A 12641-nucleotide genomic window follows, 5' to 3' on the forward strand; every position below is an offset into this window, starting at 1 on the left:
GGCCAAGCGGAGAGAGAGGAGGTGATGGTGCTTGCGGGGAGGTGGAGCGCAGAGCTCCAGAGGCTCCACAGCCAGCTCCCGACCATGGGACCCACTGGACTCGAAGCCAAGGAGGCCGGTGCTCCGGCTCAGGCTGTCTGAGTAAGTGAGCACAAAGAAACTGGATCAGTATGAAATCTTCACTGTGACAGCCCTGGGTTGGGTGAGCAAGTAGGCCAAGTGGACTGAGCAGAGAGAAAGGGCTGTAGCTGGATCCCATTGGTGTCCAGGAGGGTTTGGCCCTAAAGAGAATTAGGAGAATTGAGCTGTTCACCCCTACTCAGGGCGGTGGTAGCATGAGCTTAGAACCAGACTCGGCGGTGGAGCCCAGACAGTCCCCCAAGCCCGCTGGCGAGCAGCACCACGGCTACAGCCCCCGTCTCTCCTCTAGGGCTCTCCGGCCGCCTGGCTGGCTCCCCCAGTGGCACTGTGGGGTTCGAGTGGTCTCAAGTCGGAAACTGGTTGGGTTCATCAGCGCCATCCCGGCAAACATCCATATCTATGACACGTAAGCACCAGCGCCGCTCCCACCCCCTGCATCCCCACCATCCTGCTTGGTCTGGGAAGGTGGGGGGGAAACATGCACATACTTTCCGTAGAAGAAAGAGGGAAGTTCCCACGAAGGGAGGGAACTTGGGTCTTGGGAATAGAAATTCATCATAGGAACCACCTGTCTGGCTCTGAATTGTTGCTGGTGCTCTTGTCTGTGACCTGGGCTGGAAGGAGTCCACCCTGAGGGCCGGTGCACTCCCTGACCAGCAGTTCAGCATTTGCATTTGTGCCACGCACGCATCGACACACTCAAGCCGCTTCAGAAGTGGGCGGGTGTGACTCACAACCACATTGTCACGGGGCCTTCAAGCTCTGCTCTTCATTTTCCGTGGAAACGTCAGAACCATCTACCACAGCCTTCTGGGCTTAGAGGCTGTGGATTCTTGGGGGAGTCAGAACCCCTGAAATCCTAGAATAACCCTTGACTTACTCTGTGGGGTTCCTGACGGCTAAAGGTGGGACCCCGCCAGCCTACTATTTGGGGCTTCACCAGGGAGATGCTGTGGTGCCTTAAATAAAGGAGTTTGCTTGAGTCCCACTTACCTTTGGAGGTAGAGTCTGTAGAGAGTGGGCGCCTTGCCTGGTGCAGCAGAGCAGGGCGGTAGGAGGGCGTCCTAGTCCCGACTGCTGAGTGCAGGCAGAGGCAGAACACGAGCCTGTGCTGAGGCCCCCGGTCCCTGCAGGGCGCTCCACGTGCTGGACAGGATTACCTTGCCTGTTAAAAGCCTTGTCCCTGAGTTTTTTCCTCCCTCTTCAGAGAGAAGAAGATGGTGGAGATCAACTTCCTGTGTGTCCACAAGAAGCTACGTTCCAAGAGGGTGGCTCCAGTCCTGATCCGTGAGATAACCCGGCGGGTGCACCTGGAGGGCATCTTCCAAGCTGTTTACACTGCCGGGGTGGTATTACCAAAGCCTGTTGGCACCTGCAGGTAAAAAATCTCTTCTTTGCAAGGTCCTAGCGACATGCCTGCTCTAGTTGAGGAGCTTGTGTCACCGTGAGTCACAGTTCTGCCCCTCAGCATGTGCCCAAGAGCATCTCGCTGCTCTGGTGTCTGATAAGGTGGGTGGTGGTGCCCACAGGAGCCGGGTGGGGCACACAGGGGAGTGACGGGGAGGCTGTAGGAACAGCAGCCTGCACAGTGCGTGCCCTGCCCAAAGGGGTTAGGCTTTCTTAGCTCCCCCTGATTCCTTCCATTTGGAAATGGTGGGGGTCAGTCTGCTGGGGTTTTGTTCTCGTTTTTAAGGATGAGGCCAAGTCTGGATTTTTATGGTAAATGTCCTAAAGTTCTAAATGGTTGGCCCAATTTTGTTTTGAATATTATGTGGGCCTAAGAGAGCATGTCTGATCCCTGTGTGCACCAAGCACAACCTCTGCCTTCGAAAGTTCTTTGAAACAATTGAATACTCTGCCTTAAGAACTTCAAAAGTGAAAACACCAGACAAATGCTGGAAAGGAGGAGGCGGAGGCTAAACATTCAGAGAACTAGAAGTCTTTTCCATTGACTTGATTCCAGGAGTGGGGATCGCTGTTCCCAGACAAATACTGTTACAGAGGAGTGGCTTGTGAACTTGACAAAGAAAATATGGGAAGCGCTGTGGCCGCTCTGCACTCGCTGTGGGGAGGTTGGAGATCTGGGGCGACGCCACTGGCTCAAGTGGGGCCCGATGGGTCTCTTACGCCACCTGCCGGCCATCTTGAGATCCCCGTGCCATTGTCCTTTTTTTTTTTTTTAGTATTTATTTATTTGGTTGTGCTGGTTCTTAGTTGCGGCACGTGGGCTCCTTAGTTGCGGCATGCAAACTATTAGTTGTGGCGTGCATGTGGGATCTAGTTCCCTGACCAGGGATCAAACCCGGCCCCCTGCATTGGGAGTGCAGAGTCTTAACCGCTGCACCACCATGGAAGTCCCGCTGTTGTCCTTTTAATGAGACTTGCCATAGTCCTCTGAGGACAGGACATTTGTGTCCCCACAGGTACTGGCATCGGTCCCTAAACCCACGGAAGCTGATTGAAGTGAAGTTCTCCCACTTGAGCAGAAATATGACCATGCAACGCACCATGAAGCTCTACCGACTGCCAGAGGCCAGTGGTGCTTCGGGGCCCTGGGCAGGGGCAGGAGGGAGGCCAAGGAGAGCCTCGCCCTCAGCAGGAAAGGAGCGGGGCCTGGGGGTGGGAGGGGGCTCTCTTACCAGAAAGGCAACTCAACCCGTAGTTTCCAGATTCCTAGCCTTTCCATCCTGTCGTTCTGTTGCCTGTAGCAAGGTTTTTATTTTAGTTGGACTTTCTCTGTTCTCCTGAGCCTGCATCTGGGCTAGTTTCTGTGCCATCTGTTGGCAGACTCAGAGAGCACCTATTCCGTGTAATTTTAGCCTAAGTGAAGCATAATGGAGAGATGAATCCACTCACTGGTACGCAGCACGTCCCAGGACCCAGCGGAAATGAGCCACAGAGCATCTGCTGCTCCCTCTGCCAAGTCAGGTGGAGGAGAGGTGGCTTGAGTTTGTGAGCGGAGCCCAGATTTCCAGTCCCAATCCTCCCGCCCAGATTTTGCCACCGAAGGACTAGGCAGCCTGCAGTGAGCTGGTTTTCTCCTCTGGGCCTCGGTTTGCCTAGTTTGCCAGTGAGACAGGCGCTCCTTGTTCTCCTGTTGTGCCTGTCTTCAGGAGCCTAATGGATCTTAAAATCCCTTCTCTTCCCTCAGAGCTCTTCCGGGCAGTGTCAGCACAGTTATTGGATGCCTGCTGATCAGAGGGCTGCACGCCTGGACTCATCAGCCACCAAACTGGATTAATCGCCCTGGGATTGGGCTGATCCACCCCTGGATTGGGGTCATTAGTGTCCCGCTTTGAGAGCCCGCTGCAGCATAGTTAGGCACTGCCCGGGAAACCAGATTAGGGCGCCACAATGAGTGTCCCCTTGGGCCACTGGAGAGCGTTCTTAAAGTGTAGCAGCTGGAAGAACGTCTTTGGATCTCCCCGCCTGTGGGTGAGAACCCCAGCATGGCTGCTTTTTCAGTCCAGGATTTGAGGTGTCACTTTGGGAGCTACCATGTAGAAACAAGGTCACTAAGTGTTCCCTAGAGACATCAGGATTAGCAAGGAATTATGGCAGCTAGAGGTCCTGGAACTGCAGTTTTAAATTTATTTATTTACTTATTTATTTTTGGCTGCTTTGGGTCTTCGTTGCTGTGCGCAGGCTTTCTTTAGTTGTGGCCAGCTGGGGCTACTGTTCGTTGCAGTGCGTGGGCTTCTCATTGCGGTGGCTTCTCTTGTTGCGGAGCATGGGCTCTAGGTGCACGGGCTTCAGTAGTTGTGGTGCCAGGGCTCAGTAGTTGTGGCGCACGGGCTTAGTTGCTCCGTGGCATGTGGGATCTTCCTGGACCAGGGCTCGAACCCATGTCCCCTGCATTGGCAGGCGGATTCTTAACCACTGCGCCACCAGGGAAGTCCCCTGGAACTGCAGTTTTAAAAGCAATTCCTGTACACCTGAAACTAACACAACATTGTTAATCAACTATGATATAAAATCTTAAAAAAAAAAGAAGCAATTCCTGCATTAGGAAGCAGTTGTATCAGGCAGTGACTGAGGTATATAAACTAACTCTACCCTGATTTCAGATTCGGCTGCCCCCACCTTTGTGTGTTAAGCCTTTGGGAATGTTCCCTCAGCCCCAGTATTTACTCTGGAGTATCACATGGCTTCATTCCACTGAAGCACTTTCTAAGGAGAAGCAGCTGTGGGGTGGGATTCTGGCATGAGATTAAATCCTGGGAGTTCGGTGCTTTTCTTCTGGATTTTACTTGTAGCAGTGTCCTGCCAGGGGCAGTACTGGTGTAGTGGTGTCCAAGTGGATAGGCAAGGCGGGCATCCAGTGTAGGCTCTGCTGGGCCCGGGGTTCCATGGTGCCTGTGGCTGGGAGGCTGTCTGTGAAGTGCTCTAAGTCTGTAGGAGAGAGAGCGTGGTGTAGGAAGAGATGAGCTGCAGTTCAGTGGGAAAAGGTTGTGAGGCTCGGAGGAGAGGGGCCAAGAAAGGCTTTACTGAGGCCCAGGAGTAGCACCGGGCTGGGCCTACCCCAGCACATCCATGGGGTGGTCAGGGTTTCTCCATCATGGCACCATTGACATTTTGGGTTGGGTAACTCTTCATCGTGGAGACCGTCCTGTGCGTTGTAGGATGTTTAGCAGCATTCCTGGCTTCTACCCACTAGATGCCATAGCACCCCTCCCCCTAGTGTGACAACCAAAAATGTCTCTGAATATTGTCAAATGTCCCCTGGGGGACAAATTGCTCCTGTTGAGAGCCACTGGGCTAGAGAGACAGAAGATCACAGCCGGAACAGCCACTGGTCCGGAGGGTGGAAGGTCTTGTGTTCTGTGTTAGGGAGTTTGGAACAGGGAGGGGTGTGACGGGCTGTGTTTTCTTAGGAAGCCGGCCTGGGCCATGTGGATAAGAGATTGACGCAGCCTTAGTCAAGGATGGCAGCCTTAACCACGAGGGAAAGGGCCAGAGACACTGCAGGGGCAGGACTTGTGCCAGCGTGGATGTGGACAGTGGGTGAGAGGGAGCTGCCTAGGATAACTGAGGAGTCTCTCTTGAGGGCCTGGGTGGATAGACTCAGGGTCGGGGTAGGAAGGGAAGCAGTGTGTGGTTTTTGGTTCATGTAGGACTTGAGAGGGAGCCAAGGTGCTCATGGTCAGCACGTCTGATGCTCTCTGGTTCTTTCTTCCAGACTCCCAAGACAGCTGGGCTGCGACCAATGGAAAAGAAGGACATTGCAGTAGTGCACCAGCTCCTCACCCAGTACCTGAAGCAGTTTCACCTCACGCCAGTCATGAGCCAAGAGGAGGTGGAACACTGGTTCTACCCCCAGGAGAATATCATCGACACTTTTGTGGTGGAGGTGAGTGGGGAGGGGTGTTCTGGGCCTCTGCCCCGTGGGCGGGGAGGCGTCCTCCCTAAGTGGCTGGCGTCCCCAGCCTCGGTGACGGAAGAGCGATTGATGGGCGTGTTGGCACCCTAGACTTCCTTGACCATCCGTGCTTGGTCCCCACTAAAGACAGGAAGTTGTAGCTTGCGTTGGCTAAGGTGAGCCCTTCCTCTCCCCCTCCCCCACCCCCACTGGTGACTCACAGTAAAGAGAGCTGAGCCCCTCTCGGTCAGGTGAGCCTTCGACTCCCTGGCTGTCCCCGCTTGGTCTGGCGCCGGCCGGGTGCGCTGGGTCCTGGGAGCCGTGAGAAGGCCCTGTCACCACAAGCGGGGAAGGATCATGGCAGGTTCAGCCCATAGCCCGGCCTGGATTTTCCTCCCGGCTCTGTCCTCGAGTTCCCTCGGCCATGTGTTTTCTCCTCCCTGCATATCCTGTTTCAGTTTCCACCCGTTCATCTAGAGCAGCAGAGCTGCCTGAGGGTGGTGGAGTGCAGTAGAAAACATTTTATTCCCAGGTTGCAGGAACCCTGTGTGCCTGTGTGACACTGCCTTCTTCTGTTGTCTTCCCTTCAGAATGCAAACGGTGAGGTGACCGATTTCCTGAGCTTTTATACACTTCCGTCCACCATCATGAATCACCCGACCCACAAGAGTCTAAAGGCTGCTTATTCTTTCTACAACGTTCACACCCAGACCCCTCTTCTAGACCTCATGAGCGACGCCCTCGTTCTCGCCAAAATGGTGAGGAGCAGATCAGAGGGAAGGGGCAGTGGGGCGGTGGTGCGCACAGCTCGCAGGTTGCTGCCCACAGGCTGGGGGCTTTGAGGCCTCCTCCCCCTCCTGCTCCACCAGCCTAGCACTTTTCAGCCAGCAGCTCAAAACTAGGAGGGAGCAAGGAGCGTCCACGCTAAGTGAAGGCATTGAACTCCTTCTGATTTATATCAGTGAGTTTTGTTCTCACGGTAGGCACTGCCAAGGAGCCTGAATAGCCAGGCCTGCTCGGGGAGTAGAGGTGTTCTCCTTACGACCTCCCCGGTGTGGGAATGGGGAGATTGGTGTCTGTTGCGGTGAGTCATTGGAGCGGCTGACAGTAGAGCATGGGGGGAGGGGCCCGGGCTTCTCTTACACTGGAGAGGTCTCCAGGCAGTCCTGCCCCATGGGTTCTGCCTGCGCCTGGCCCAGCCCACTGTGCGCCAGCTGAACAATGACAGGCCAGTCGCTGCCCTGGGAGAGCTTCTGATCAAGTTGGTGAGATTTAGGAAGTGTCTGTTGCAGCCTCAAAGCAGCATATCAAATGTCGTAAAATCCCTCGGTGCACAAAGGCCTCGGGGTTGGAATGTCAGGGAGTGAGGGAGCAGTGCAAATGCCCAGTGGCTCGTGGGAGTCAGCTTTTCAGAGGAAAAGGTTCAGGGCTTGGTCTCCAGAGAGAGCTGTGGAAATTACGAGAGTGTTTCAGGGAAGTGTAACAAGGAACAGTGGGAGCGGTGGCCTGGACACTGAGTACACAAGTGTGTACTCAAGCGCACACCGAGGAGAGGCCGGGTAGGGTGCTCAGAGTGTCATAAGAACCACCACCAGAGAGCGGGGTGCTGGCCGGAGTCTGGATGTAACACGGAAGCAGCAGGAGCTTCTGAAGGAAGATTGCTCCCCTGGCCGCCTGTGGATGGTTTTGATATGATAGAAAAGGGCAGGAAGGTGAGGTAGCTTTCACCTGTCTTCACCTGTTCTTGTCTCTCCCTGCCGCCATGCAGAAAGGGTTTGACGTATTCAATGCACTGGATCTCATGGAGAACAAAACCTTCCTGGAGAAGCTCAAGTTTGGCATAGGGGACGGCAACCTACAGTATTACCTTTACAATTGGAAGTGCCCCAGCATGGGGGCAGAGAAGGTACGTACGTGCTAGGTGCCGCCTCCCACCGAGCTCCCTCACAGTCAGGCCCACGGCTGGGCCTGTGCGGGTCAGGGAGTTGGCGTCTCCAACGGAACCAGGACCTCGGGTCTGGGATCCAGCATCAGTCTGGGCCCTTGAAAAGTCCCTCCCTCTGGTGACCAGACTAGGAGGGTCAGTATTCTCCTTTCAGCAGCTGATGTGAGGGTGGCAGAGGGCATGGGCCCTAGAGCCACGCAGAAGCAGGAAAGTTGTCTCCAGCCTCTCCTCCCACCAGGTGAGCTGCCTCATCCAACTGGGGGCAGGGCTTCAGGACCATCCCAGGACACTGTGCGAGTCGCAGGCCCCTGGTCAGGCAGGAAGGGAGAGTCTGAGGACCTGAGGGGGTTTTCCTCTGCTGGGCTGCTGCCCTTATCCCAGTGTGGCCCTTCCTCCTCCGCCAGCTCCAAAAGGCAGCTCAGGGCCATGGGGGTAGCTGGCGTTTACGGGATGACTGACAGGTGAGGGCAGCCTCGTGCCCAGTAGTCCTCAGGCTGCCGCAGCTGCTTTCATTAAAAGATCTGATGTGTAAAGCATCAGAGGAGGTTGGGTGAGAGCCCCGGGCTCGCTGTGGGCCTGCTCGCTCAGCACGGTGGCGCTCTGCGGGCTCCACCAGTCATTGGTCTGCAGGACTGGGCGGGGGAGTGGGAGAGGCTTTGGACAGCTGTCACCTCAACTCTGCCTCTCCCCCTTGGCTTTCCTAGGTTGGGCTGGTGTTACAGTAACCAGTTGCCAGTGAGATTCTGGATAAAGCCACTGAGAATTCAAACCAGGAAATGGAGCCCCACCACTTGTTGGTCCAATTTTCACAAACGTGAGAATCCCTGGCAAAGGGACCAGAACTGAACTGGCTTTACAAACCGCCACTGAACTTGATGATTGTATTGCAATGGCGTAGGCTGCGTGATGTCACCTCTGGCCGTGTCTCTGGTCTCCCTGTTTTCCAATTAATCACATCATTATGCAGCCGTGATCAAGGGAATGTAACTGCTGAAAACTAGCTCGTGATTGGCATATTATGGAATTAACGGGTGAATAATAAAAGTATATATATATTATATATATATATATATAAATATTTTAAATATCTTTCATGTTCTAAATGTACAAGGATGTTTGGTCTCTAATGAAAAACTGAATCCAGATCATTCCTCAAAATTAGAATCTCAGGCCAGTGCCAGACAAACACATTGGTACAGTGAATTGTTTCCTTCTGAAAGCAGGCGTTGACTTTTCTTGGGGGAGCAGGAGAAAGAGGATGTGGGGAACATTATCCAGTTCCCCTCTGAATCAGCTGGAATATTGGCTTCGAGAAGGCGGGGTGGGGTGGAAGGGCCATGCAAGCTTTGGGGAGAGCTCGGCTCTCTTAGAATGGCAGGTGGAGTCCTGGCTGGGGCTGACGCAACTCGGAGGTTTTCCTGCAGGGGCCACACCTTTTCTGCATCCTGAACCTGGGCAGCGGGGATGACCTGTGGAAGCGGGTTTCATGAATCAAGTCCCTCTTCCAATCCTCTTGGCCTGCTCCCTGTAGGAAGTCATCCTGCCAGCTGATTTTTAAATCAGGGCTCATTAGCCAGCTGTTGCCAACCTTATGTTACGGGGATAAGTCCCCTGTGAGATTATGTTTTTCCACTGCCTGGGGTGACTGGCAGTTTGAAGGGGACCTTTGACCTCCTTGTAGCATCTGGATCGTTGTGGAGACCACATCAGTGCAAATCCTGCTTAGCTCATCTTAGAGCAAAGAGCCAGGAGGACCCTGATGCCCCCAGGGTGGTTGGGCAAGGATGGCGTGGGGCCGATGATACCCAGACCTCCAGCCACCAGCCCTTGGCCTGTGCCTTCCAACCCATTAGCCATCTCTCATGCTCCTTTCCAAGACACACAGCCTGCGAGTAGCGGCAAGGAGTGGTGGTTAGACGCCGATCTGGACTTGGCGACAGAAATGATTTCCTGTTGTCGTTGTCTGAGTCTGGTTTTCACTGATGATGTTTTGTGGATTTTTGTGGTGGTGGTGGTGGTTGCTGATGCTGCCGGTGGCCCCCAAAATAATGGAGCCTCTGGTCACATGGCTGTCGTGTAGGCATTCCTCAGTTGTGCTCAGCCAAGTGGCTTGGGGAGGATTGGGCTGTGAATTGTCCGCAGCAACCCATGTCCAGGCTTGTGTGTAACTTTGGCTCTAGGAGGAGGTAAATGGTGTGGGGTGGGGGGTTTCCTGGCTGCTTTCACCTCTCAGCTACTTGTAGAGGGAAGGAAGCCTTAGCCCGCAGGCCCGTAGGGCTGTGTTGCAGGCTGTGGGTTTTGGTGAGATATGCCAGAGGCTGATTCTGCAGGGTCCCCAGAGCTGCCCCTGCACACGCAGGGGTGCTGCCAGCTTCCCGCAGACGGCTGCTGGAGCCAGCAACTCCGCTGATTGGCTTTTCATCAGAGGCCTCTAGGGGCCTCCCTTCTCCTTGTCGTCCCTGTGCTGCAAACTGCAGGCACTGATCATGGCTGACCTTTGACTCCTTGACTCCGAGATGCCCAGACCAAAGAAGCTGCTGTTCTTAGCAAGGTGTGCACTGCATTCCACGGACGGCGGGAGTCAGAGAGGCAGGGCTCGCCCCACAGCCATCGGACACACAGCACCCCAAGGCCCAGAGCAGCCTGCCCTGTGCAGGCTTCTAAGGATGTCAGAGAACAGAGTGCCCAACTCTCCTACCTTGGGCAGGACCTGGAACTTGGAAAAGCTCCCTGTCACAGGCTTGGTCAGCTCGGGGCCAGGTCCCAGCCTGAGCTGCCTCTGAAATTTGAGGTGCACGACAGTGCCGGGAGTGAGCTTTGCCTTGGTGACTGAAGTCATGGAATGGAAACTGTGAGGCCCGTGCCTGCTCTGGAAGAAACAGATTTCCTGGAGAGGTCCCAATGTCTCCCTCCAAAACCCTGCGACTGCTCCTTGGACTCTGCCGTTGTCTTCTGGTAGGGACCCTGCCGCCTTCAGCGCCGCCGCCCAGGTCTGCAGGAGTCGGCTCGGTGGCTGCTGTTAAGTCTCCTTTTTGCCCAAACAGTCCCTGGGTTCTTCACTCAACTCCTTCCAGGACTTCAGGTCAGAGAGCTCAGAGAGAACCAGTGCTTGGGGTTTGGGGCCTTGCAGGATGGTGGACCCGTGGCTGGCTTGAACCCAACGAGGGAAAGGCCCCGGGGCCTCCATACTCATCCGTGGGGACCTGCCTTGGGCAGCTGCTCTTGGTGGGCTTCCCGGGTGTGGCCCTTGCCCTCTGCCTCCAGCGCTGGGCTCTCGGACTCCATGTTCCAGATGTTTACGCCTGCCTTTGGATTGACTCTGCATTTGACCCCTGACCCTGTGGCACATTCCCACGGCCTCCTGTCTCTGTAAGGAGAGAGCTGGGGAGAAAGGAGGCCTCAGCTCTGGACTGAGGTCTACTCCATAGGGCTCGTTTCCCCAACGCGTGCCCACTTCCCAAGACACGGACGTCTGGTTTGAAGGCCAGCCCACACCAAGCCACTTCAACACCTAGGTTTATGGAAAATTTATGGAAAATTTCAGGCCTCGCCTGCAGCTCCCTTCTAACTGCCGTCACATACTCGCTGAAGCCCAGGGTGGGTGTCTTGAATTCTTTGCCCAAAGATGACCCAAAGGCCTGGATAGCTTCACAGAGCTACAGCCCGGGAGAGGGTGGCGCCAGGCCGGGGGAGGCGGGGGTGGGCAGGAGCATATTTCTGGCCGGTGCCTGCTCACCCAGGGGCAGCCTTCTTGAGGCCTGGCCCGCCTGCCCCAGAACCAGAGGAGAGCCAGGGCCGTGGTTTACTACTGCAAGGTGACGGCAGGCCTGCAAACAGACCGTCCCTAGGGAGGCCGTGGGGAAAATTTCACTCAATTCAGTGCAAGAATATTGACTGCCTGCCGGCAGGGTGCCGCATCCAGAAACAGGGAAGTGGGAAGCTTCACCTTTCTGTCTTGGCTTTTCTCCAGGCTGTGGGAGGGGCATCCATTTCCAGGGTTGGGGGGAGAAATGCCAAATGCATTGTTGTTCTGCTTGGTACATCTCACTTATTTCTAATAAAGGAAGCAGCTGAACAAAACCCTCCCGCCCTCCTGTATTCCTCTGGTCAGCAGGTGGCAGTGGAACCGACGCAGCCCCCAGCCTGGGCTGGAGCCCTCTCGCTCTGCAGGGAAGGCCCTCGTGACCATAGCACCGGGCAACTTCTGAACACCTTCCTTTGGCAAGGCTGCCCTTTCAGGGCCAGCTTGGCTCTTTGCCCCTAACTTCTCCCACCCGCCAGCAAGGAGCCGGTGCTGACTCAGGCTCCTCTGTGTAAGAGGAGCAGCCAGGCTCTGCGCCAGCACCCTCGGTCCAGGGCAGCGTGGCTCCTCTGACAGGGGGGCGCAGGTACCGCCCCTCCCACTTGTCCAGGTGTCACACCTCCCCTTGCGGGCCAGGGGCCAGGTGGTTCTGTTGAGACACCGGGGGTGCTTTTAATGCTGCAGGCTGGCAGGTCCCACTGAACCAGAAAGGTTCCCAGGAAGGGCCTGAGAAACCGCATCTAGACTTCCTGTGTGTCGTGTGTGTCCCCCCCGCCCACCCCCTCTTCTCTTCCTCTGGACATTTTCATCCATTCCCCCCCATGGCTGGTGCCTCCGAGCCCCTTCCCAGGGAACCTGGGCCCTGAGTGGCACCCTGAGAAGACACAGGATCTGCCCCTGGGATCATCCATGAGGCCTTTTCCCGGTCCTCCTAGACCCCCACCTAATGTCTCTCCCCAGCCCCGGACCAGCTGACTCCAGCTCCTGAAAGCGGGCCTTCAGGCCTTCGTTCCCGTCTTAGGTTTGGGCTGGGAGAACACAGCCCTGTGGGTGGTCTCCACCCAGGGGTCTCCAGAATTATGAGCTGTGTTTCTTCTTTGCCCCCAGCTCCCATAATCAGTTCCTGTCAGCTTTTTTGCCTTAAAGACTCTCGCCCTTTGAAGGCCATCCTCCCAGCCTTCGGGCTCTTCTCCTAGCAGTAAACCCTTCCTCTGCTTCACCAAACCGGAGACGAGAAGCAGGATGGGGGGGCTCAGCCGGGGCGCCCGTATTCACCTGACAGGAGCCCCAGCCCAGGGGGACCGGACAACGCTCAGTTGCCCTTCATACCCCAACACTGGACCTGGCCTCACCGTGCCCCGCACCATGCGGCTGCAGTTTGGCCGCCTGCCTCT

The 12641-nt window shown here is 55.7% G+C and overlaps 1 protein-coding gene across 1 annotated transcript in view; it reads left to right on the top strand.

Moving 5' to 3' along the window:
- Positions 1 to 11525, top strand: part of NMT1 (N-myristoyltransferase 1) — a 33309-nt gene extending 21784 nt beyond the window's left edge. Inside the window, exons 6-12 of the mRNA XM_068529687.1 lie at positions 431 to 547; positions 1349 to 1519; positions 2565 to 2673; positions 5321 to 5491; positions 6091 to 6258; positions 7269 to 7406; positions 8150 to 11525. Of these exons, the coding sequence (XP_068385788.1) occupies positions 431 to 547; positions 1349 to 1519; positions 2565 to 2673; positions 5321 to 5491; positions 6091 to 6258; positions 7269 to 7406; positions 8150 to 8170 (895 nt within the window). The 3' untranslated portion in view covers positions 8171 to 11525. The remainder of the gene's footprint in view (positions 1 to 430; positions 548 to 1348; positions 1520 to 2564; positions 2674 to 5320; positions 5492 to 6090; positions 6259 to 7268; positions 7407 to 8149) is intronic.
- The last annotated feature ends 1116 nt before the right edge of the window (positions 11526 to 12641 follow it).

This window comes from Eschrichtius robustus, chromosome 20, assembly GCF_028021215.1.
Source record: "Eschrichtius robustus isolate mEscRob2 chromosome 20, mEscRob2.pri, whole genome shotgun sequence".
NCBI lineage: Eukaryota > Metazoa > Chordata > Mammalia > Artiodactyla > Eschrichtiidae > Eschrichtius > Eschrichtius robustus.